Below are 26,095 nucleotides of genomic sequence, written 5' to 3'. Positions count from 1 at the left end.
GACTCTTTACATTTGTTGAAATTTCTGCCTGTCTGTTGTCTGTCTGTCTTTCCGCAGGTTATTGTTGTACAGGCCTCGCCTTTACAGCCGTTCATTTAGTAACACAACACCGCCCTCTGCCAACCGAACAGCGCGACAGCATTGGGTTCTTCAGCAGCCTCGGCCTGTCAATCACCGAGCAAGTCCCTCCCATCTTCAAATTTTGACTGTAAACATCCCGCCGCGAACGCCCGCCATCTTTGTCAGTCAGATTCAATGAGAGGAAACGGCTGCTAACTTCTCTCCACATGAGGGGAGAAAATAAAGCAGCCGAAATCAACACGGAAACGATATATTGAATGGTAAGTTCTGGATAATACGCGTTGTCGTGGTTAAATGTTTCAGAACGGTGGAATATCTAAGCAGGAGAATTAAATTTGACGCTCGCGCTGATCGAGTACTGTTGCTAATCAACAGTTGGCTAACGCTAATGCTAGCTTGAAAAAAAAAAGATTGGACCTTGTAAACATTTATACATTTTAATCTGAATGCGTTTGTCGATGTATTCATTTAGTACGATCGAGAAAATACTTTTTGTTGTGTAGAATCTAGTTTTATTTCATAACGATTTTAAAATTACGTAACGTTAGCGTGCTAGTCGACCAACGTTATTTAGCCAAACAGTTGTTTTAAGATTATTAGAATTGTTTTGCACCATTGCTCGGTGCACTTTGTATTTATTTAACATAAATGCATTTTTGAAAATAATAATTTAGCTAACAGTATATTTTAAGAAAGTTTTATTGTGTTGTAGCTTTAATCTTTTTGTTTTGGTGTCGCCATAAAGGCGCGCAAAGCTTTGACTCGCTGTAATAAATCTATGAACGAGCGCACTAGACGCACCGCGCGGACAGCAACTTCAAAGCTGCACACTTTTGTTCATTTATACGAGTTTTGACTTTTTTATGTTTCATATTCAATTCAAAATAAATGCTGGTTGGAGTTATCAGATCACGTGTGATGTTTGTTCTGCAGACATCATATCATGCATGGGGTGTGTCTCAAATCCTAGTGAGCTACCTAACTAGATAGCATGTTCAAATTTAAAGTCCTAACAACATGTATTTATTTTGTCTTCTTCCAGGTGTAGCAGAAAGATCTTGGGAGCTTTGACCACACACCGGGGCAATGTTTTACGCCCACTTCGTCCTCAGCAAACGTGGGCCGCTGGCTAAAATTTGGCTGGCGGCCCATTGGGACAAGAAGTTGACCAAAGCCCACGTCTTTGAATGCAACCTGGAGAGCAGTGTGGAAAGCATCATATCGCCAAAGGTGTGCCTTTATTGCTGTCGATTGTAGGGATGCTAACAATTAATTGATCGTCGATAATAAAAAAATCAAGAAAACTTGTCAATGGTCAAAAAAGCATGGTCATGCACGTGTGTGGTGCCTGCGCGCAAACATACAGCAGGAGGAAAAACATTTTCTGACATAGACATACACAGACTTACATGCGACTGTTGCCAGAGTGTGCATGTGAGGCGAAGTTGTACACCGTGTCTATTTTGTCATCATATTTTATTATGAGAATTTTTAAGTTGATGATTTTTATAAAAACACCAACTACATTGACTCATTTTACATTCCCACTAGCATGTTATTTAGATAAAAAAATCTTTAATTTACGTGAGGAAGCTGGCATTTTGATTGCCATTTACGCACACTTTCATGTCATTGACCCTAAGGCCCTGTTTACATTAAAGCATTTGCGTTTTAAAACGGCATTTTAAAATGAAAACGATCCTCGTTTATACTGGGATTTTAAAAAGAATCTTCATCCACACTATACACGACCATAAACGCATGAAACATGACCAATCACGGAACTGGGCATGCGCATAAAAGTGTAGAATAACTTATTACTCTAATAATAGGTTACCTTTGCGCATTTATGCAGCCTAGGGGTGCGAGATATTGAGAAAAATTCATACCTGGATCCTTTGCCGGCAACTACAACAGACACTATTTTTGAACCTATAAAAATGTGTTTGGGAAAGTCTTATTGTTATAGCTCCCTGCACAACATATTAATATGATAAATAGGTTAATGTTGATGTAATAAACCAAACAGAAAGGTTTTTATGATTTAAAAAGGAAGCATTCAAGTGAACAGTACTAAACAGTAGCAAACTTGAAGCAAAAATAAATTTCAGCAAATGCTTATTGCTTTAATGTAGGGAGTTCCTCTTCATTTTTATGCTGTTAAATTTATAATAGCCTAGTTCATTGTTCGCAGTTCATATTTATGATCTTATAGTCCATTTGAAAATTTTCGTACGAACTGACTGTATTCTTCAGAACAACACCAAATAACTTAACTTCCCTTACCTTTCGCTGTTCAGTGTGCGATCAATGAATTAAAAATTGTGCCGTTAATTTTTAAAAGTGTGCGAGGTCCGTGCACATCCTCCGCTAGCAACACAGAAATAGCCAAAAGCGCAATCGGCTAAAGGAGCATTAAATATTAATATGACGTTGATTTTATTGTTTTTATTAATTTATGTTCACAAACTTATCAACAAAACATAGATTAAAATTAAGAGACAAATTATATGAAACAAAATTCATTTTAAAGTAGGAAACAAAACTTAAACTCGAAAATAATGTCTGACCCATTACAATTCTCCCTTCATATTTGCCTTTACAACGCCCTATATGGCGTTTAAAATTACAGTCTATCTTTCGTAATAAGCTAACCTAATTTAAACAACATTACAACAATATTCAAACCCAACAATACCCAAACATAAATATAAAACAGACATTATCTATAAGGATACATGTTAAAACAATCTGATATAGCGTTTATAATAGCTGGTTGGAAGAAGTTTACTATTTTTGGCAAAACCTCCGTTGCAAACCTCCATTTACCTGAATAAAAATAATTTTAACTTTGAAAATGATGCACTGTCAAGTTAACATCAGCTGTTCGTTTACATAAGAGTCTTCAGCGATTACGAACGAATCCGTTTATGAGGGTTGAAAACAGTGGTGTAGTGTAAATGAAAGGCGCAAAAGTAACGCATTTTAAAGGATAAACGCATCAATGTAAACATAGCCTAAGCCACTGCAGTAAAGGCTTATTGCACTATTACAGTTCACGATTATTTGATAGATTGATCGTTCATTTAAATGATCTTCAAATATGGGGAATTGCATAAATGATCATCCCTAGTTGATTATTGTTTTAGTTGTGTTATGTTTTAAGCCATTTGTTAATTTAGTCGTTTCTTTGATGAATAGGTGAAAATGGCTCTTCGTACATCTGGCCATCTACTACTGGGTGTGGTGCGGATCTACCACAGAAAAGCCAAATATCTTCTGGCTGACTGCAATGAAGCATTTATTAAGATCAAAATGGCCTTTCGCCCAGGTAATGATTGCATTTTTTTAGATGCTGTCTTATGCAAAAAAAAAGTGTTTTTGACAACACCTGCTTTTAATTGTCAGCATTAACTGGAGCACATTGTTTATTTTTAGGTGTTGTGGATCTGCCGGAGGACAACCGAGAGGCTGCATACAACGCTATCACCTTGCCAGAGGAGTTCCACGATTTTGACCAGCCGCTTCCTGATCTTGAGTAAGCACTCGCGGTTTTATTTGATGTTCCTATAGAAGAGGGGTGAAACTTATCGTGTAGTTTATCTTATGTCCAACAACACCTCTGAAAATGTACTTGTATGATGTTTGTTTTCCTAAATACTTCTTATTAAATCTTGTGTTTCTTTCTATCTTTTTAATTCACTAGAGAATGAGAGCAGTCTGTAATTGAGGTATTTGTGTCTTACAGTGATATAGATGTAGCGCAGCAGTTTACCCTAAATCAAAGTCGTGTTGAGGAGATCACCATGAGAGAGGAAGTAGGAAACGTGAACCTCATGGCCGACAATGACTTTGGTAAAATTATACAGGCTTTTTTTCACACTAATGAGTTGTGTTCGTTTGCCTGAGGTTTTGAGCTTCGAGTGATATGCGCTCTCTAAAGTATTGCCGATACTTTCATACCAGGTGACTTTGGCATGGATGATCGTGAGATGATGAGAGAGGAGAATGCCTTTACTGAAGACATCATTCACGGTTCCTCTGCCTCCAACCTGCTTTTGGAACCTGAGCCTGGCCCCGCCCACCTTGTCGATAAATCGGCTAACCTTGACTATGACGACTTTGGAGATAACAACCTGGACAATAGTGATGGTGGAATTCTGGGTACGTTGTAATTAACTTGACCTATATAATGTCGATAAGATGATTGAAAAGCTATGGCTTAGTCCAGTGTTTTCTGCTCATTTTCAGTGGATAAGCTTCTGAGCAATGAAGATGGTGGTGGCATATTCGATGATCCTCCAGCAATCACTGACAGCGTGATGATGCCACAAGACCATGGCGATGATGACGATAACTTTGATAGCTTTTCTCGTAAGTAAATTCATAGTGTGTGTAAATTCAAGTTAATTCATAGAGTGTGATTATTGTTTTGAAAAATTGATGTTGTACCGATGATATAATACTTCCTACTTAAAAATTATCCCTCTTTTTTAATTTTAGCTGCCGGTGGTCCTGACAGTCCAGACTCTGGTCCAGTCGAGCCTCTTCCCAATACCACTGACCAGGCCGACCAGACAGAACAGACCACTCTGGTTCCCAATGAGGAGGAAGCCTTCGCTCTTGAGCCCATCGATATCACTGGGAAAAATGAACATGCACACATTACATTGAACACAAATTGATGCATATAGGTCTTATATAATGCATACATATATTTGGAAATGTTAACTGTTAACGAGTATCAGATATACGTTTCTTAACGAACGTGCATGTTCAAAGACGCAAGTTTCTTTCTCTACCGGTGGGTGCTCGTCACAACGTCAAGCAATGCTTAGCAACGACAGACGCTTTGAGCGCCCATGCACTTTAACCTCTCTGTGCGCGCTAATTCAGGGCGGGGATTACGTTCGTTTTTTTTAACGCTGCTAACAATATCTATAAAGCATACTATCTCCAAACATTAATAATATTTACATTACTATACATAGTTTAAAGGGTCTACGGGTTTAGCATCAGTGTATGGTCTTTGTTTTGAGATACAGATGCTCTAGCATCATAAATGTATTATTTTGTGACCGAAGTTAAGAAGACAATATGCAAAATATAAACGGGACTTATTACCTTTGTGTTGATATAACGGATGCGAGTAGAATCCAGTCTGTTTCAGATGTGTGAATAACCCATGAAAATCGTCTAATAGAATACATCCAATTGTCCACAAATGCGTATAATCCATGAACTATATAGATATATAGTATGTTGTTTACATCAGATTTTGCATGAACATCTATTTCTAGTATACACGTAAACCCGCATTCAATCTTTGTTTTTAGAAGTAGGCGGGAGTATAATACATATCCAAACAGCGCTGTCAAGCGACTTCATGAAAAATATTGATAGACAGAACGTGTAACCAATTAGATAACGAATCCAACGATCTTTGTGTGACGTTTTATTTCCTGGTGTGGAAACTGCATTTTATATGCTAACATAAAGATTAATTTTAATAATAATAATAATAATAATAATAATAATAAGAACGAACATGTATGCAAAGACTTTTATTTTGGGTCTGACTGGCACTAGTCTTACAAAAACCCTAGCAAGAATTTTTGGGCCTATTGACCTCAAACGTGAAGCATAACTTCTTTAGACTTGTGGCTTTGGCATCATTGCATTTCTAGGTTTCTCATACATATTTATCATTAAGATTTTTAGTAATAAAAAAGATGTTATGCAAACATTATTTTTATTTCAATGTACTTAAGCCTCTCTTACTTTTTTAATTTTTAACTTAAAATAATTTTGAAACCTGGGAAATGAAGCTCAAAGTGTCTTCTTACCATAGTTATGCATATACTCCAAATGGTTTAGTAAAAACAACCCTTTTAGTGAAAGTAGGTCTTTTCATGGTTTGGGCTTTTCAAGAGTTTTAAGAGGAGGAAAACGGCGCAGGCACTTTTTCCGCATGGTTTTAGACCCGACATGTGGCGCAACTGTGCATATGTGCTTGGCCATTTCGGTGGGTGCTCGAGACGAGCGTTCTGATGGCATACTAGTAGTGCAGATTGATACTTTTTCACAAACTTGAGTGACAGAACGGCCGTTTTTTAATCCCAAGGCTGCCGCCTCCGGAGGTCGCATATGTCATCATGCCTGGTTTATTTCAGTTAACTGAGCATTACATTTGCAAGTCATAAACTTATTACAACAATGTACGATTAACAATGAATAATAGTCAACTTTATGATTTTTATGAAATAAGAAACAACCAATATCTTGCCTTATTGCTCCGCCCCCAAGCCAGCAGGTAATCACTGATATCGGTGGCCTTCCCTTGCAAATAGCACACTAACTCTTGAGTCTGCTGGCAGTTTGCATTCACACTAAAGACATCTTACTGGGTGAGATTGAAAATTTTCATAGTTTGTGACTGTGCACACCACCGCAGGGATCACTTCACCACTGTGGTGGTTATGACAACCATCACAGCCTTATTTTTAGCACAGTTATATTTTTCTTCATGTAACTATTTTACATATATTCAGATGTGCCTTCTGATTAAAGTTTTCAAGGTCATGAAAAGCTTTTTTTAACTGTAGAATAGATTATTATTATTATTTTTTGAATTACAAAATGAGACATTGCATTCAAGCACTAATAAACTCTGATTTTCAGGAAAAGAAACCAAGGTTAGACGAAAGAGAAAGCTCATCGTCGACAGCTTGAAGGAGTTAGACAGCAAGACCATCCGTGCCCAGTTGAGCGACTACTCTGACATCGTCACCACACTGGATTTGGCTCCTCCCACTAAGAAGCTGATGATGTGGAAGGAGACAGGAGGTGTTGAGAAGCTGTTTTCATTGCCTGCTCAGCCTCTCTGGAATGGCCGACTCTTGAAGATGATGGTTAAACTTTATTAAAGCCAAGGGCGAGGTTGACTGCTCTGTTCCAAAATTTAGTGCAGCATTTAAAGGCGTCATGGGCACATTCCCAGGCAGCCTCAATAGATCTCGGTGTGTGTGCTTTGACATGATGTGAAATGTGTGTTTTAGATGTTCACACGCTGTTTGACTCCACTGGTACCTGATGAGCTGAGGAAGAGGAGAAAGGGCGGAGAGGCCGACAGTCTGGAGGACTTCCTGAAGGAACTGGAGAACCCAGAGGTGCCCAGAGAGGAGGTTCTGGGACATAGAAGTGACGTGATTGATCAGAGCTTGGCTCAGATACAAGCTCCGTTACTGTATCTGAAATGCAGTTTTTACAGCTAAGTTGAGCTTTAGTTCTGACCTGAATATATTGAGGAATAGAAGGCCTAAATAATGCAAAGACAAGTTTTTCCACTTGTGATACTTTGCTGGCATAAATGTGAATTTATATGTAAATATATTTTGTCTCCTACAGATCAGACCATCATGGAGGAGCCAAGTATGCTGCAGGCTTCTTCTATGGAGGGCAGCAGAACCGCTCTGGATGAGACTATGATGCCTCCTCCATCTGTCCAGCGTGGATTGAAGCGCAAGTCGCTTGAGAAGGTTGCAGCTTTGCCTGTAAGTCACATTTCTTTTCTTTATCCAGTCAAGTGTTGGATACCTCTTTATCTAATGATCGTATTATTCTCATTTTCAGGAAATGAGTGTGTTGGAACAGACACTTCCACCCATGGATCAGTCAGTTCTGTCCCATCAGCTCGAAATGCCCCCGATGGATCTTCCTCCTGAGGAGACCACCAACCTCTCTAGACTCGTCCCTGAGCTGGACCTGCTGGATGACAAGGGCAAAGAAAAGGACAAGGATGACAGCGAGGAAGAGGTGAGGTGTCCTGTGTGAAATGCAAATGCTGCTTTAACCAAACTTTCAAAAATAGTCACTTTTTACTTAGTATTTTCTTGAGGTAATGGAAACCTGCTGCTATAGCTAAAGTAGGGCCCTATGAAATCAGTTTTATTTTTTTTACCAAATTCTGTTTGATTTATTTTTCCAATTTTGTGTTTTCATTTATCTGGTTTCAATGGTTAAATTAAATTTCAGTTATCACAAATATCAAAAAATGTCTTATCAACTAAAAAACATTAAACAAATCTAATTTAACAACAATTTATTGAAAGTTTTATTTAAAATTACATATAGGCCGATGCAGGTTTCCCATGGGTCCTTGAAAGTTTGTGAATCTTTGGGGAAATTTAAGGCCCTGGGAAGTTTTTGAAAATATACATACATAGATACAGGTCATTGTAAGTGCTTGAATCTATTTTATGCAAAAAAAGTTCTGGAAAAAATCCATATTATTCACTGTGTAGTGTAGGATAATATCATAAAAATTCTAGACTTTTATGCGAATGTTGATTCATACCAAAATGCTTTTTTGCATTGTTCCCTGAGAAGGGAAGAGACGCTGCGTCTCCCTTGCCATACTTCCTGCGTCCCTGTAACGCCGTCTTTGGCAATATTTCAAATAGCGATATACTTCCTGGCTCCCGCATCACCCTGTCTTTGTCGTTAAGCCTCACCATTGGTTGAATTAGATATACACATTAAAGACGCACTTACCCTTGGAGGCGTCCCCAAAGTGTCACTCCAGTGACGCAGCGCAAGTTCCCTTAACAATGTATCTTTAAAGGTAACACAATGTAACCTTGCTGTCACTTGAAATGTGTCCCCACATTTAGTCCTTGAAATTGAGGGTATTGAATAAGGGTGTTTTAAATCGAAATCGATTGAAATTAAGTCACAACCTCGAACTTCGAATTAAAAAATGGGATTGTCGATGCTGCCACGCCCCCATGTCATGTCCGGTCGGCTTGCCAGGCGGGCTAAAAACCTCTCAGATATTTATATTTTAAACATGAGGCATGTATTGCTACAACTCCTTGAAATGCATATCATAAACAGGATCACTACCTACTGATCTGACTTCGGACAGAGCGCAGCTCTCTGCACGTGCCCGAGAGTGAGGTGCCAAGATGCAGCGGATTATACTTTAAACAAAAGTGATAGTTTGCCTCAGCTTGCACGAAACGCATAAAACTGAACAAATACGTAATGATTACTACTTTAGTTTATGTTTAGACTTCGCATAGACGCGAGAGCGCGTGCACGTGAGAGAGAGAAGCGCAGCGGCTTGACGCGCTGGATTTATTTCAGATGCTAGTCCAAGACGCGTGCATTAAGTCCATGTGCGTGCAAGAAGGAATCCTCTCTCAACAAGCTATTTGCGTCGAGTGAAGCCCACAAACCCCCATGCGAGGAAAAGCACGCAATGTGTATGTTAATGTGAAACTATAATAATAATAATAATAATAATAATAATAATAATAATAATAATAATAATAATAAAAATGGCATAGCAGTTTTTGTCTTTCAAAAAAAAAAGTAAAAATCGAGAATTTTATCGAATCGTGACCTTGGAATCGAAAATGTAATCAAATCGAGGATTTGGAGAATCGTGACACCCCTAGTATTGAACCTGGAAAGTCCTTGAAAGGTCCTTGAATTTGAAGTTAACAAAGATGTGGGAACCCTGGTGATGCATTTTGCCTGTTACAGTAACCGCAATGTGCTACAACCATGCTACTGCAATCAACCAAATGTGTAGTTTTTTTCTTTTAATCATAAGCTTTAATGAAACCTGCTCGCCCTCTGATGAGGCAACGCTTGTCACTAGTCCCTTTCACACATGCAGTCTTTACTGGTAAATTGCAGTTAACAGGTCATGTGAACAGAACCTTTCTGGTAAATCAGTGCTGCCAATTTACCAGTAAGAGAGGTTGTAAGATTACCAGTAATTTACCGATAAGCGCTATGTGTGAGCAAAAAATATAGATTAATGGCATTTAGAACGGACAATTTCAGATCGCGCTGACAGCTTCGGGCCAATCATAACATTTTAATACAAATGACGCGTTTACCCTGGACTGTTTACGGTCATTTTCACACACACATGCTGCTTAAAAGTCGAGCATACCTGAAGTTAACGTCCACATTTCTTTACCAAAGTTGTTTAAAATAGCTTCCCATTTATTTTTCCTGTGTGAAGCCTAATGTGCAAACAGTACTGTTGTTTAAGACGCAGGATTCGTTTGACGTTGCCTAATGCAATGTTGTTTGGTAGGGCTGTAACGATTAATCGTGTGTCCCGTTAAAAATGCCTGTCTAAAATCGATTCTGAATCGCAAGGCTGCGATTCTGTGTTTCATGCACAGCTTTTGCGTGTACTATGGCATTTGGTCAGTAGGAAGTCCTTATCAATCTAAAATCATTACGAGTCGGAGTCATTTATAACGTGCATTTAAAAAAGCAACACTCGTTAAACAAAATCGTTCAAAATATTCTTTATTATCATGAAAATACCTGAAACAATTTGAAGAACAGCGATCCTTGTATGAATATATCCTGGAATAGCGTTTGTAATACTACTTCTTCTGTGGCACAAAGGGATTTTCTGCATGAGAGCGCCCCCTGGCGTTCGGATGTGCGGGAATTTTACTGTAATTCATTCAAATTCATTCAATGAGAAACTCGCATTTGCACAATTAATCGTTCCAGCCCTATTGTTTGGTTATGATTAACTTCGCAACTGTCAGCATTTGCCACAGATGTGAAAACAACAAAATATGGAGCATGGATATTAAGTCATAACTAGGCATGCACCAAAATTAAAATTCTTGGCTGAAACAGAAAAGTGAAAGAGGAATCCAAGGGCCAAACCGAAACACAAAGAAATGTTCTCTTTAAAAATTAAGCCCGAGAGATGTTGGTGTTTTTGGTTGTTGATGAGTAACAGCTGTGAATGATCACAACGCGCTTTAGCAGCCACGTCACAGGATAATAAGTGAACAGTGTCCCAATGTCAACCTGCATACACGATATACTGATTCACGACCTCTGGAGCTAGGGAACGAATTGAGACACAGTAAAACTGATATACGTCCACACTGCAAACTTGTTGTTTCAGATAAGCACGTGCAGGTCGCTTTTCTGTTTGTGTCATCACAACATTTCAGCCGTATTGTTTCGATAAGTATTTTGGCCGAAAATGCTCTTTTGGGCCATTTTTGGCCGAATATTTTTGGTGGGCGAATATTTGGTGCATAACCCACCATTGTTTACAAATACAACACTTAGCTCGCCGCGTGCCACATTTAACTTACGTTTGCTCACAGAGTTTACCAATATTTTGATACTGACGTGTGAACAGCACGTTTTTGTATTTACTGGTAAATTAATTCTGGTAAATTCATGGTAATTTACCGAAATTACTGTGTGAAAGAGGCTGTTGTTTTCAATGCATGATGGGAAAGAACATGCCTTTCTTTGCGTCCAACATTACACAAAAGGAAAATGTATCCACGCACCGTTCTGTCATTTGCTGTTTCATGAAACAAAAAAACTAGCATTTGAAAATGAGTTATTATGGGTTTTAAAAATGACTGAAAAGAAATTTGCCGAATTCCGTAACTTTCCTCGTTGTAGAGTAAATCCCATTTTTATGCATTCATTTTGTGATTCTGTCAGCGTTTTCCGCATCGGGCCCTACTAAGCTAATTAACGCATTATTTTATTGTATTTAATAGTATTTATTTTCTATGGGATTTATTTTTTTATGGGATTTGTTCTCCCCACTAATTAGGCTGAAGAGGGTCAGGGAGACCAGGATCAAGAAGAGAAAAGGTGGAACAAGAGAACTCAGCAAATGCTTTATGGGCTTCAGGTTTGTATTCTCTTTTATCAGAAAAGCTATAAGTTGGAATTTCAAATGCATCCAAATACTTTGACCGTGTCTGTGCATGGAAAAAAACATTATGTTCTTTCGTTAACAGCGTGTGGTGGCTAAAACAGGAGCTCAGTCCATCAGTCTGCTTGAATTGTGCAGACACAACAACAAGAAACAGGCTGCTGCAAAGTTTTACAGCTTCCTGGTGCTTAAGAAACAGCAAGCCATTGAGCTGACCCAGTCAGAGCCGTACAGTGACATCGTCGCCACGCCAGGACCGCGGTTTCATGTTGTATAGATGCGTTGTACCCTCTCTTGTTTTTAGTAGTTGTATTTAACAGTTTTGTTTTGCTACTGTTGCCTGTTTTGTATCGTTCATTTGTTCTTTTTTGGGGCCAATTTTTAAGGTTTTGAGTCGAACCCCGATAGATCATGAAGACATTGTACCCACATATTTTAAGGAGTTATATGATAAAACATGTCGGGCTTTCACAATGTCAACACCTTTGGGATTATTCAGTCTTGTTACTACTATTTTATTTGTTTCCTCACAGTTCTGTTTTTATTTTCCTTCATAAGCTTTATCCCAGTACGTTTTACATTGTTGTAGAGTTAGGTATGTGTACATTTTAACTTTTTAATAATGTCACAATTGAGAGGAAAAGGTTTATTTTTGGAGAACCCAAGTGGATTTCATGACAAGATAGCTCAATGTTTTGTATCTCTCTTTTAATGGCAATTATGTTTATTAAAGGTTTGTTAAACTCCTTCATATAATTGGAATTTTATGCACTTGTGATTACATTTCGATATTGATTAAAAACTTTGCTAAAAGTCTGTGACTTGTTGCGATGTACAGTAACTTAAGTGAAAATGCACAAAAGGAAATTGTGTCGTTTTTTGTTAAAATACTTTGATAGTGCCAGACAATGTATATAAGCGATTCTCAACCAGAGGGCCTTGGCCTTATTTTCTAAAAAATTTTGAAAAAATGAGGAAAAAAACGAGCATTAAAACAACTAAACATCAAGATATTTCTTAGTTTTTTTTAACGAATATTTAGATTTGTCTGGTTATGCCAAGCTTATTTTTTATTTGGTAGAAATTGTGAGTTGTTCTTTAAGTACTGTTTTGGGTAATTGGGAGGCATTAACATGAAGTTGTTGAAAACCCCTGAGGTAAATTATTTCAGATATGCTTTCAAAATAATGGCCAGTTAGCAGTACGTTAAACGCAATCATTTAAGTAGCCAAACAACTTCTGTCCCAAAAATGTAGTAACATCACAATACATTTTATTTGTCATATTTGAAATGAAATATTTAGGCGTTTACATAAATAAACGTACTTTTATTTTGAAAAATGTGTTTTCCGTTGCGGCGGAAGTTGTCGGCTTTCGCCGGAAGCAGGTCCTTCACGTGTTTCTCTTCGTTCACAATGGCAGCCCGCAAGGAATCCGCCGCTTCTACATCAAATGCACTCGATTCTCCAGTGAAATTCATTCAGATTGAGGGACTGGTAAGTAAACTAAACCACCGACTGTCATTGTCACACATGAAAGAGGTAGAATCTGTCACGTGTTCCCGGCTGCCGATATTCTCTTCCTATGAACCTGATGGGGGAGCTAAGCCCACATCTAGAATTTACCATGGTAATACCATACTTTTCATACCACGGCACTACCATACATCTAACTTACATGGTATTAAAATGTTTACGAAGGAAATACCAAATGTATTGATGGTATTTCAGCCTGCTTGCAAGAATACCATAGTATTACCAGAGTAACTTACACTCCAAAACATGCATTTACATTAACATTTTAGCATGAGAACACTTTTACGATGACGTTTTAAGTACTTGTGTCATAGTACCACTATTACAATAACATTAATTTACTGTAATGATATCTCTTTGTACCAATGTAGTATAAGATTGACTAGGTTATGTAACAGTATCATGATACATTGCAATTCATGTAACATGGCACTTCTGAAATGCAAAAACATGGTAAATAAACACAGTTCAATTCTGTGGTACACGTTGGCACTTTTGTTATTACTCTGTACTAATTGGTTGTGATGTTATAATCAGCCCTAATGTTCATATACACAATAACGTGTGTATAAAGTGTGTAAAATGTCAGAACAAAGGTTTGTCAGGTCAAACTTTTGTTAAAAGTAAAGGTGGGCGGGGCACAAACTAACTTGGGGTTTATTGTACATATTTCTACAGGGCCGAGCAATCTGTGCTTTTGGTCTTTTTCTCTTACTGTCAGAAGATGATCTGTAAATTTGTGAAAAGTTTGATGTGATTTGGTTACGATATTGAAAAAATAGTGTTTTGGAGGCATGGAAGTACATTTCTTCATCTTATGTTGTTTTTATTTCTGAGTTGGGTCTGAAAGTCACCAAATCCAATCTTATATTATTTTAATAACTGTCTTGTTACCTAAAACATAACAGCATTTTGAAACATGTCAGCAACATCTAGTAACAAATAGCTGGGATTAAAAACATTTTTACACAGTGGGTTAGTTGTCACACAGTGTTACAATGATAATGAAATGAAAACAATGCAAATACTATTCATCAAAATGATAACTGTTAATACAATATCAGGGGAAATAACTCACAATTTATCATTTTTTTATTGTGGAGTTCTTTCAAAAAAAAAAATATATATATATATATATATATATATATTCATATGCAATGATATTTCTATGAAGGATCATGGATGGATAAATGTGTGGATATCTAATATCTATCTATTATAGACAGATATATAAATAATATCCACCTTTAGTATATAGACAGAATTTGATTGAATTGTGTTTAAACAAAATTTTCTAGCAGGTGTTACAACAAACCCTCTGTTTGTTACAATGAACCCCACCTATGGGGTAAGTTGTCACATTTGCACTCCTGTTACTTTCAGTGTAATTGTACAATAACGGTAGCCTGGCTCCACCCTCCTATGTGCTTCCGCTTAATTTTCATTTCGCTTCAGTACTACGTCTGGGACTGCTCTGTAGAGTTTCGTTTTCTCCTGCAAAAATCTGCAGGACTAATCAGCAAACAGACGGGGGTGGCTAAGAACGAATGGCAGCGGAGAAAGACGTTAGAAAATCTATTCGGTCCGAATATACAAGTTAAAGCCGAAGCAAGAACCAGGTTTGCTAAGTTTTGTTTGTCTGATTATTCTGACTTGTTGTTTCCGGACGGTTTCGGTGCATGCTATACGTCACGACCACACGTTAGCGATCGCCAATGGCAGATTCTGAGTGACTCTGGGCAGATCCAATAGTTTTTAACTTCAACAGAGGACCCTCCATAACGGAAGTAACGCTTTGCAATGGAGTGTGGCCAGACTCTCTGTACAAATGAAATGAATGTACGAGAGTCTGGTTGGAATAACGGTAGATCCCACAACAAACTGTTGTTCATTTGTAGTAGTGATGTGTGTGTTGTTGATTGTGTAAAAAATGTATTAATCTAACTTAAATAATATTTTTGAATGATATAGAGCCAAAGCCAAAATGCGTTACTTTGTGCCCCGTTCTCCCTCACTTTTGATTTCTATAAAGTTTGATCAGTTGTGAAATAGTTACTAATGCAACTTTAAAACATCTTTAAGTTGCATTCACTGCCGTTCTCATTCATTATATCTTTAGCTCGGATGGCCACATTTGTCATTGTCAAGCAGTATTTTTTAAACTCCCAAACTTTTATGTGTTTCTATATAGGCCACAGTGATTTACATTAGTTTAAAGCTTGAGCTGACCCAGATGAAAAGCTTTTGGACTCCATTATCTGATTACCATCACAATAAGGTGTCTGGATGTGCTGGGGTTATTTCATAGTGCACAGAAGGCCAAAAGCTTCATCAAATACGTTTTCTGTATACGGTATTGGCCAAAAGTAATGTGTGAAGGTCATGTTTTTACAATATTTGCTTGTAATGACCCCTCAGGTTGGATTCAACCATCAAAATATTGATGGGTAATGATACAAAATGGATTAAATGGGTGGTTTAATGGTATTTCATACATTCTGACTTATTAACACAGTTATAGAGTTGTTTCCTCATGCTAAACATAGGCAAAGTGTCAAAAAAGCAGTTGGGCGTGTTACAGAGTATTTCTGTGCCGAATGCACTTCGTCAGGGTTCGTACAAGTTTCGGAAAGTTTTTTTCGATTACGGTCCAGCTGACGTTTCAGGGGTTTCTATATGTATCACTTCTTTTTATGGGAGCTTCCCCCGGAAAACCCCGCCCACAAACATCACATCACGCGACAGCTTTGTTTAATTTCAAAACTCAACAATGGCACAAAAGAAGAAGTGTGTTTTTGGATGTAAGGAGAAGAAAGTCAGCCTTATGAAAACAATGGATATAGTTTATTATCCGGGGTAGCAGCGAAGTTTTGCGTGTGTGTTTGATGCGCTGGATTTAATTGAAAAGTCCCAACCAGGTCATGAGTTGCATGCGGTAAGACAGACTTCTGTGTTATGTTGGAAATAGGCGCGTGCATATTATATAAATGACACAAACATGTAGTAAATCATAAGTTAAACAGCGTTGTATAGTGTTGCATGACTTGTACTCGCTCCTCCCGCGGTAGTTACTCCTCCTTCTTCATTTTTTCGTACGTTATCGGAAAGATTCGGTAAAGCTAATCTTTCTTTTATAAATCTGATTAAACTAAAGACTCTACATAGATATAAAGGATGTAATACTACTCTATAGGTACTCCAGAATAACATCAGAAATGCATAAACAGCATGTGTTATGTGAGCTTTAAAGCAAACTTATTTAAGGTCATTTATTTGATAAAATTATAAGGGCAACATATGAGGAATGTAGGTTTTATTCTGATATGCAAAACAATAAGAAAAAGTTCACATGGAATAAACTATACTTTAAAATATTAATGACTGTAATTTAATCAGTCATTAATATTTTGTTGATCTTCTCTTGTTTTTGATGACAGCAGTCTTTCTCTTGGCTCGACTTGATAAACTTTGCTTATGTGTAGTGTTTTTTTTTTGCTATGCCTTTTTAAATTCTTCCCAAAGAGCTTTAGTTTAAACTCCAAACACGCATACATATTTATTAATATTTATATGATTTGAATAAAGGATGTAGGCATACATTTTCCAAGATTATTTTTGTCCATTACTGGTTGCATTATATCTCACTGCCATAAGAGGGCAAAGTTGTTTCTAGAAACATTTCTCCTGTCCTCATGTCACTGCATTTTAAATGTAGGTTGACCATGAATGGGCACAGATGCTTTAGTCTCGTCAATTGTCTTTTATCTTTATTCAGACTTAAAGGAACAGCTCATCCAACCAAAAACCAATGTTTTTTCCTTTGTTCATCCTCCTATTGTTCTGTATATTTTCTTCTGTGAAAAATCCAAGTTGCGCTTTGTTCATACAATAAATAGGACAGTGATTTATACAGCCGAGCACCAGAAGCATATTAAAGTAGTTTGTGTAACTCATGCACTCCATTGTGAGCCTTATAAGCTATATAGTGATGTTAGTGACCATTTTTGTGTGAACTATTCCTTTAATGTTCATGCTGCTAGGAATCACGCCTGCATCTTTCGAATCCCAAACGAGATTTGGGATGAAAAGTTCTTGTTACATCATATCCAGCTTTGGTGCGTTATATTAAAGGGCTTTCAGAAGAGATTTCCACCTTGACATTCCCTCACATTTGTATGCATGCAAGATATACTGTACAATTACAATCCTGTCAAAGGCTGTCTGTTTTAGTGGGCTAGTTTAGCAGGAATCGTATTTCATCATTGTTGTATGAAGATGAATCACAGGCCTTGGTACACAGTAAGGATGTTTATCACGCCACGACTGCGTGTCTGTTTCCCGGTAAATGACAGGGACAGACGTTAACGCCGGCGTGACCCGTGGGGAACACGTTGACGCTTTTACCTGATTGCCTTGGGCGTGCACGTTGCATCATGTGTGTGCCGAGACGGGTTTAAAAGAAAGCGCGTCCGCAAACATTCGCAATACACCGTGGAGACACTTCTAGTCATTTGCAAAGTTAGAGCTGGCATGCGAGCAATCCTCCTGAGTTCATGGGGTATCATTAGATGGATTGTTGAGGCTGTGTTGAACTGCTTTGATGGTGCCGTGTGTAGTCTGTGCACAGCGTCATCGCTGTAAGTTACGCCGTCTTATGAGGCATGCTGTTATTGTCACCCCTGGTTGATGGAGTAAGGAACAGGGGGTGGGGGAAAGCCAGTGTGAACCTGTGGTGAAAATCCCAGCCTTCTGAGCTCTCTCGCCCCCCTATGGTCCACTGTGACAATTCGAATGGGCGGATAAACTTTACAGGAGCGAGGAGAAGTCAATCGTTTTTTTTTACAGTGTTTTGGTTAAAGTTAGAGAGCACCTATTACGTTGCTAAAACAATGTTATTTTGTGTCTTTGATGTAATACAATGTGTTCGTGTGGTTTATGTATTTTCCACATATCATCAGGCAGAGGAAGTAAACTGTTGCCTACAAACTGTGTGTTCATTGTAGTCCAAGAAAAGAGATTTAAGTTGGAGACGATTACTCGCGTCATTGTTTACTTCGGGACTTGTAACTTTTACATACTGTTAATAGGGATGTCCCGAACTCCCGATCCGATATTCTGGATCGTATCGGGGCCCATCCGGGCTTTTTGGCTGGATCGGAGATCGAATCAAGGACCGACAACATGACCGATCCAATTCTGATACTGTGCGTTAGCCGTGGTTGTTACTGACGAGCTATTATAAGGACAAATTATAATAAAAGCACCATAATTGTTTTATGCACTATATTCAAAGTCTTTTAATACACTCAATAGCTTCATGTGAAGGAACAAACGCACATTTAAAGATATTTAAGTTCACAGAAACACTGTAACTTACGCACAAACTGAGTTAATCCACTGGTGAAGCGGACGGATGAATTGCGTCATTCACACACGCGCACGCACGCACGCACACACACACACACAATAACTGTAGGCTTTTTTAAAGATTTGATTTTATAAAGTCTCAGTAAGCCGTTAGTTGGATGCATTTAAACTTAAACTTTCCATTGCGGAGCGAGGATTCTCATGAGAGGATGCTTCAAGGACATCAATTCTGCACCCGGAAAGCCCAGAAACATAGCGTGTATATGATTTAGGCACATCAATTCTGCACCCGTAATGTGCATAAAAAGTCCGGTCAAGCGCATAATTCCCAAAATAATCATCTGCACACTAAAGCTTTTTTACATCCCTAATTGTTAACATGTACTAATATACACTTACACACCAAAGTAAATGTAAAATTGTGAATCTGATAATAGGTCCTCTTTAACGCAAGCTCAAGATATTTCTATATTTTATTATTTGAAAACACATGAGTAATATCACCACTCAGGATTTTTAAAAAGTTTTTACGTGTCTTAAAATGAACGGTTTGCTACCAAGGTGCAACACGGGACTACAAACGTCAAAAATGTAAAAATGGGCACAATTCAAATGTATTTAATAAAGTTTGAAAAAGTTGTCGGAAGCTTGGTGGTCATGACGTTGATGTCGAGTGACTGTGGTGTAGTTTGCTCATGGCTTAAGTTAAGCTTTTAATTTCTAGTTAATTATTGCATTAAAGGCCATGGTATACTTCACATTTTTTAGGGCTGTGACGATTAATCGCGTGTCCCATTAAAAATATCTAAAATCGATTCTGAATCGCAAGGCTGCGATTCTGTGTTTCATGCACAGCTTGGCGTTTTGATCAGTAAGAAGTCCTTATCAATCTAAAATCATTATGAGTCAGAGTCATTTATAACGTGCATTTAAAAAAGCAACACTCGTTAAACAAAATCATTCAAAAAATGCTTTATTATCATGAAAATGCCTGAAACAATTTGAAGAACAGCGATATAAATATTCTTATAGACATTTCCTGGAATAGCATTTGTAATGCTACTACTTCTGTGGCACAAAGAGAGTTTCTGCACGAGAGCGCCCTCTGGCTTTTGGATGTGCCGGGATTTCACCGTAATTCCTTAAAATTAATTCATTGAGAAACTCGCATTTGCATGATTAATCGTCACACGTTTTATGTATTGCAATTTGTCGCAATGCGCATACGTCGAACACCTATGAATGATTTTCAATTTCGATTTTTGATTCAAGTGATTACAAAAACAAGATAATCGAGGAAAAACAAATATTGTCCCTCATTCCGTTTCTGTTGTTTCTTGTAGCCTATTACAAATCTATCTATCTATCTATCTATCTATCTATCTATCTATCTATCTATCTATCTATCTATCTATCTATCTATCTATCCATCCGTCCATCCGTCCATCCGTCCATCCGTCCATCTATCTATCTCTGGCGCTCTCTCTCTCTCTCTCTCTCTCTCTCTTTCAGATACAGACAGCTGCGCTCTTGCATCTGTCCAAAGTCAGATTGCTAAGTAGTAATCCTGTTTAAATTTGTAAAAAAGTTTTTTAGAGGGTGGAGAGAGGGGGTCCACCAGTCATCAAGTTCAGATAGATTGATCTCTACAACTACAAATTATACTGTCACGGGTGTGCAGGGGTTTTGCATCAAAAATACCTTCATACATAACCCTACAGTGTTAGGGTTGTTAAACCCTGACATGGTTAACAGTTGTATTAGTATTCAAACTTGGCACATACAGTTGATGTTACTGTTTATAATTAATTTCTTATGAATAATTGTTCTTTTGTTTGCGTTTATCAAGTTACAGATAAAAAGTAAAAATGGTAAAATATATAATTTTCTGGATAATGATTATGTGGTATTATTTCCAGGAAAAATAACTGGCAGTGTTGTCAATACTTCATTAGTGCTGTAATCTTACTCCTACTCTTTTCGTCTTATAATGATTTGGTCATAATGTCGTACCGCCCACCCTGGTCCTACTTGACACTTTTTTCTCTTTACCGTTTTTTCTCTGTTTATTGAATGTTGTTTCATGTTTAAACATATGTTGTTTTCTCTGTGGAGAGATGTTGTTTGTATTTATAGCAATATAATATGTATGTGTATATACAGTATGTAGTAGTGTTGTATTTGAGACTGGTCTTTTTCAAGGTCTTGTCACAATCTTAAATTTACATTTTTAATGTGTCGTACACTGAAAAAAATGATCCATTCAATTTACTCAAATTTTTTAAAGCATAACTAAACCCCTGGTGCACAAAAAGTGGGCAGATCCCAACAGAGATAGAGGGGACGAACTAAGTGTGTGGTGAGATCGTAACAAGGGCGTGGTGAGCTTGAACCTGCTTACATCACGAGGCATTTTTTGGACCCAACATCCAATAGTAAAATTCAACTGCAGTAGCCACCGTTCAACCTGAAGAGGGCAGCACTCAGATGTTTTTACACCATATATTGTAGTATTGAAACACGTTATAATCAAATGACAAAAAACTTACTAAAATCAATGAACACCACTAATAAAGCCCCCATTTTTACAGATCATTAACTTAAAAAAGTTGGTTTAGGGTTTAGTTACTCTTTAATGTAAGTGGTTGCAATCAATTTATTTAAGTTTTTTTTAAATGTAGCTTAAATAAATTAATTGCGACCACTTACCTTAAAAAATTGAGTAAAGTGAATGAATAATTTTTTTTCAAACAAAACTAATACAATGTCCACAAAATTCAAGATCTATGAAAAGCAGAACTTTCGTGCCTATTTGAGCAACACAGCAGTGGTTCTGTGTATTATTTTATTAAGACGTTTACGGTTGTAGCTACTTGGTTCTTTCAGTTGAATTTGGGAAATGTTGGTCTGGTTGGTCTCGTTCTTGACTTAAGCTGCCTTTCCACTGCACACGACATACGGAAACGACAGTCGGAGTTCTCCCCCTTGTGGCAGTCGTAATGAAGTTTCAGTTTAATCGTATATGGGAGAGAAGCTCATTCCAGCACAAGAGGCTTAATTTTAATATGTTTACCATGGTGGAATAAATAAATGAATGCAAATGAATGAAACAATAAACAGCTATGCATATATGACAAAGATTGCCAATATTTTTTGGAGAGAACATATAAAGACAAGATTAAAATAATAACGTACACAAATTAAATTAATAATGTATTACTTATCAGTAATCAAAAGTTTTTTTTTAAGGATTCAAGTGTTACTAATAAAGTTAAACCAAAAGGATTAATCATTTTCACCTCACACACAGTTTGTTATTGGAATACCATGAAATACATAACTTCCAGTCGGCATATCGCATGCGTTTTAGTCGCACAAGTTCAAATTTTTTAACGGATCCAACACTCAAAACGGATCCGATATTTACGCATCCGCAGATGGTCGACACCTCACGCAACCCCTTTGCGACTTTCCATAGGAAATTAATGACTTCTGGGTTATCGGCCGTCATTTGTCGTGTGCAGTGGAAAGGCGGCTTTACGTGATATCGGAATTATCGTAAATACGAGTTTCCCAATTGCGACCTCTGAAGTTCGGAAAATTGGTCATTTCCCCCCAAAAAATGGCAAAAAGAAAATTGTCAGAAGGATTTCTGCTGTGGCAGGAATGCTTTATTAGTTTTAATCCGCAACAAATTAATTGCCTCGTCTTGACGTTAAAATAACATTTATTCAAATCACACGCAAGTGAACACAACACGCTTGAAATCACGACTTCAGAAGTGGGAATTATCAAGTTTCCGATAGCATGTGAAGTAGGGATGCATAACGATTAATCACGATTAATCTATAGCAGAACAAAAGTTTACATTTATGTATAATTTATATTATAAATATAAAAACTTAATATATAAATATATATTTTTTCTTAAAATATACATAATTATTACACAGTTCACACACATGTAAACAAAAAACTTTTATTCTGCTATAGATTAATCACGATTAATCTTTATGCATCCCTAATGTAAAGACAGCATTAGTCTTGCCCTGTTGTGGTCAACTCATCACTGCGTTCATTTGGACACACTCTTGACACACTTTTTCTTTTAAAACTAATATATATTTTGCATTTTTTTACCCTAGGCTAAATGTACAGTATTGAATTGTTAACTAGACTCTGGGAAAAATTGTGAAAGAACAAACACCCCCAAAACAATTAACATCAGTGAGCTATTACATTAATGTAATAGGCCTACGTGTTTCATCATTTAATTGCTTGCTGTCTGCTATCAAATGGGCGATGATTTCTTTTACCAGACCGAGAGTTTGTCATGTTTCTGTGCTGTCGTCTTAGCCAGCAGCTTTATGATCTGTCATGGTTGTAGCCCACCAACCAGTTCAATTCATTTGAGGAGGCAGGTGTGTGACTTTTCCTCCTGAATGATTTACAGGCTTTTTCACAATTCCTTCAGCACGGCGCCACAGCTCGAAATGAACAGATTGGCAGGAGTCTGATCGCCCGCTATTGACTTTTCTGCCTGTTTCCTTCTGACCTTAAAGCCTGTTGCAAACCCTCAAAGAGGCAACAATAATCTCTGAAAAAACCTCGGCTCATGCTGAAATGAGATGCCATAGACGCCCACCGTATTTCTGAGTGCAGTTTTTTAAAGGGAGACAAAGGGCATTGCTGTAAGTTACTGTTTACAGCGAATCCATTCATAATTAAGTGAACACGCCGCTGTGAAATGGTTCATATATCTTTACGGCTGCGATGCAGCGAGCCCGTAGCACCTTTGTCAGGTCATTTGAGCTCTCGCTATGTTACATGTATCCAGAGAATTGGGAGTAATTTGGTGTGTAGCTCACATTTTATGAAAGTTCTGGAACATGATGGAAGATTTGTTAGCTCTAGGTGATGGATGGGGAAGAATGGGAGGCGTCGGGAATTTAATGATTCTGATTCATCTAAACAATTCTGGTTCTTTAACCGTTAATGATTCTTGATAGTCTTAAGGGAGCATCAAATAATTGATCTTAAAGAGCACCTATGACCCGATTCACCTTCTTTCATTTCCTTTGGTGTGTTAAGTGTGTATAAGTACAAGTTAACGAAATGCAAATGGTACAAACTCGAAACTAGGGCTGCACGATTTGGGTAATTTTTCCCATTGCAGTTATTGATGCTAATATTGCGATGTGCGATTGCGATTATACTAAATGGTATCATGAGTCAACTTGATGGGTTTTAAGGAAAATCCACACACAGTTTAGCTAAAATGTGTATTTGTAAAACTAGATATGTTTTCGTATTGCCACATGATGTAGCAACTGCTCAGTGTCAGTAATCCTAAATCCAAAATACCGCCATACAACAGACATAGAGGTTTTTTTTAGCAACCAGATCACTGTCAACCTCCTCTGCATCCATCTTCGCTCTGGTATAAGTGACGACGCACACCACACGTGCATGCCACAAGTGCACTGCCTTTTTTTGTTCGTTTTTCTTTCTTTTTTTAAACAGCAAGGACAATCATCAAACTGTTATCAGAAAGTTTGTGTTAACAAGTGACACATTTATTTATTTAATATAATTGCAACATTTTGCTGTCATATAATCGCACAGGCTGACATCGCGATGCGATTAATTGTGCAGCACTACTCGAAAGTAAACGATGGCGCGAGTTATCATCTCCAACGTAAATCTCTTTTCTTGGACTACAACAAACACACAGATTGAAGGCAATAGTTTACTTCCTGGGATTGGTGATGTAGACAAGACCGACATTATCATAATTACTCCCGCTTCAGACTCACAGCCTGTAAGTTAACTTTTGTTAGCATTGCATTGTGACTGAATCTTTCAAACATGGTAAGGAGCGTCACATTTCCGGCTGACGTTAGAGGTATTCAGACCAATGACAACGTACAGATTTGTACAAAATCAATGCGTTTCAGGAAGACAGAATATCTGTAGCTACAAAAATGTACGATGTGTTGAAAATAATTAGTTTTTTGAACCATAAACCACGCAAACACATTGTAGTATACCAAATAACGTAAAGTAAAGTTTTTTTTAGCAATGAAATAGGTGCACTAATGATATAAAACCATAAATTGTATTTTAGTTTTGTATAGATTTGTTGTTTATATCTTGTAATATTAATACCATTTATTATTACGAGAATGAGATGCATACTTCATTGATAATGCGCATATTGCTTAGAGAGGCAGTGTTTCCTCTAGGATTTTTTCCAGCTGTGGCGGCAGGGGGCGCCCATGATGATTATAAATGTACATTATTTTTTTAATGTAGAATATAGGCTACAGTAAACTAACATGTATTTTTTTTGTAATTTTCATGCTGTCATTTACTTTTTAAACAGCCCTTGTCAATATGGGGCCTAAACAAAATTAATTATTATAAATCATATAAAGCGTTGAAATAAGCTAAACAACTAACAACTAATTTACTTACTGTTCGGAGATTTTTATAACAAATATCTATTTTTCCAGTTATGCCAAACTTACATTTATAAATATTTATGAAATTATGGTTTCTAATGCTGCGTTCACACCAGCCGCGGTAGAGGCGTCAAGCATGAGTGATTCCAATGATAAGTCAATGTGAAGACGCGTTGACGCGCGTCTGGAGGTCTCGCGGCGCGAATGATGCATTTAATGCGGCTCGGTAGATGCGATTTGCGCAAATGGTGAGAATTGAGTGTTGCCGTGGCAATCGCGCGAGTTGAAAATTTTGAACTTTGCCGGAAAAAACGCGCCGCGTTAACCAATCAGGAGCTTGCTCTAGTAGTGACTGTGTATAATAATTATGTATATATAAATATAGGGCCCTATAAAATCCGTTTTATTTTTTCCCAAATTCCGTTTTATTTTTTCCCAAATTCCGTTTTCTCCGTTTTAATTTTTGCAAATTCCGTTTTAATTTTTGGCAATTATATTTTTTACCCTTTACTTTTATTTTAGTCATAAAAAGAGTGTGCCTTTTAATGTTAATGATTAAAATGTAAATGATTTGGGGGAAAAACTGGATAACAGGATTACTTAATGACTATAAAAGATGCATTTACACACGCACATACACACGCGCGCGCACGCGCACACACAACTCAATTCAATGCATTGTTTTTTTTTAGTGTTGTTGCAGGAGGCTACAACAAGGTGTCAACGCAGTGGTGCCTTCAGAAGTGCCTTAAACAGATCAATCCAGCGGAACGCGATCCATATTTTATACACAATCGCTTGAAATGCATATAACTTTACAAACATACACAGGATAGTGATCTGACTTAGGACAGCATGAGCATGCATGCAGCTCTTTGCACGTGCGAGCGAAAGAGAGACAGAGAGCGGCG

The 26,095-nt window shown here is 37.5% G+C and overlaps 2 protein-coding genes across 2 annotated transcripts in view; both read left to right on the top strand.

Moving 5' to 3' along the window:
- The first annotated feature begins 183 nt into the window (after positions 1-183).
- On the top strand, positions 184-12,634 carry rad21a (RAD21 cohesin complex component a). Its single transcript, XM_073872544.1, has 14 exons — positions 184-341; positions 1,124-1,311; positions 3,283-3,412; positions 3,520-3,619; positions 3,830-3,936; positions 4,048-4,245; positions 4,333-4,455; positions 4,585-4,730; positions 6,768-6,989; positions 7,143-7,300; positions 7,496-7,634; positions 7,714-7,896; positions 11,714-11,794; positions 11,904-12,634. Exons 2-14 carry the CDS (start codon positions 1,168-1,170, stop codon positions 12,093-12,095), a joined length of 1,923 nt encoding a protein of 640 aa, XP_073728645.1. The 5' UTR covers positions 184-341; positions 1,124-1,167; the 3' UTR covers positions 12,096-12,634.
- A 522-nt stretch (positions 12,635-13,156) lies between these two features.
- Positions 13,157-26,095, top strand: part of eif3ha (eukaryotic translation initiation factor 3, subunit H, a) — a 95,130-nt gene continuing 82,191 nt past the window's right edge. The window contains exon 1 of the mRNA XM_055211342.2: positions 13,157-13,314. Coding sequence (XP_055067317.2) covers positions 13,159-13,314 — 156 coding nt within the window. The 5' untranslated portion in view covers positions 13,157-13,158. The remainder of the gene's footprint in view (positions 13,315-26,095) is intronic.

This window comes from Misgurnus anguillicaudatus, chromosome 10 (assembly GCF_027580225.2).
Source record: "Misgurnus anguillicaudatus chromosome 10, ASM2758022v2, whole genome shotgun sequence".
Lineage (NCBI taxonomy): Eukaryota > Metazoa > Chordata > Actinopteri > Cypriniformes > Cobitidae > Misgurnus > Misgurnus anguillicaudatus.
The sequence above is the reverse complement of the archived record's forward strand: the minus strand, read 5'-3'. Positions and strand labels throughout refer to the sequence as shown.

Coding starts and splice junctions, on each gene's coding strand:
- rad21a (XM_073872544.1), top strand. CDS start 1,168: ATGTTTTACGCCCACTTCGTCCTCAGCAAACGTGGGCCGCTGGCTAAA. Junction 6,990..7,142: donor ATGGCCGACTCTTGAAGATG/ATGGTTAAACTT, acceptor GTGTTTTAGATG/TTCACACGCTGTTTGACTCC. Junction 11,795..11,903: donor AAATGCTTTATGGGCTTCAG/GTTTGTATTCTC, acceptor TTTCGTTAACAG/CGTGTGGTGGCTAAAACAGG.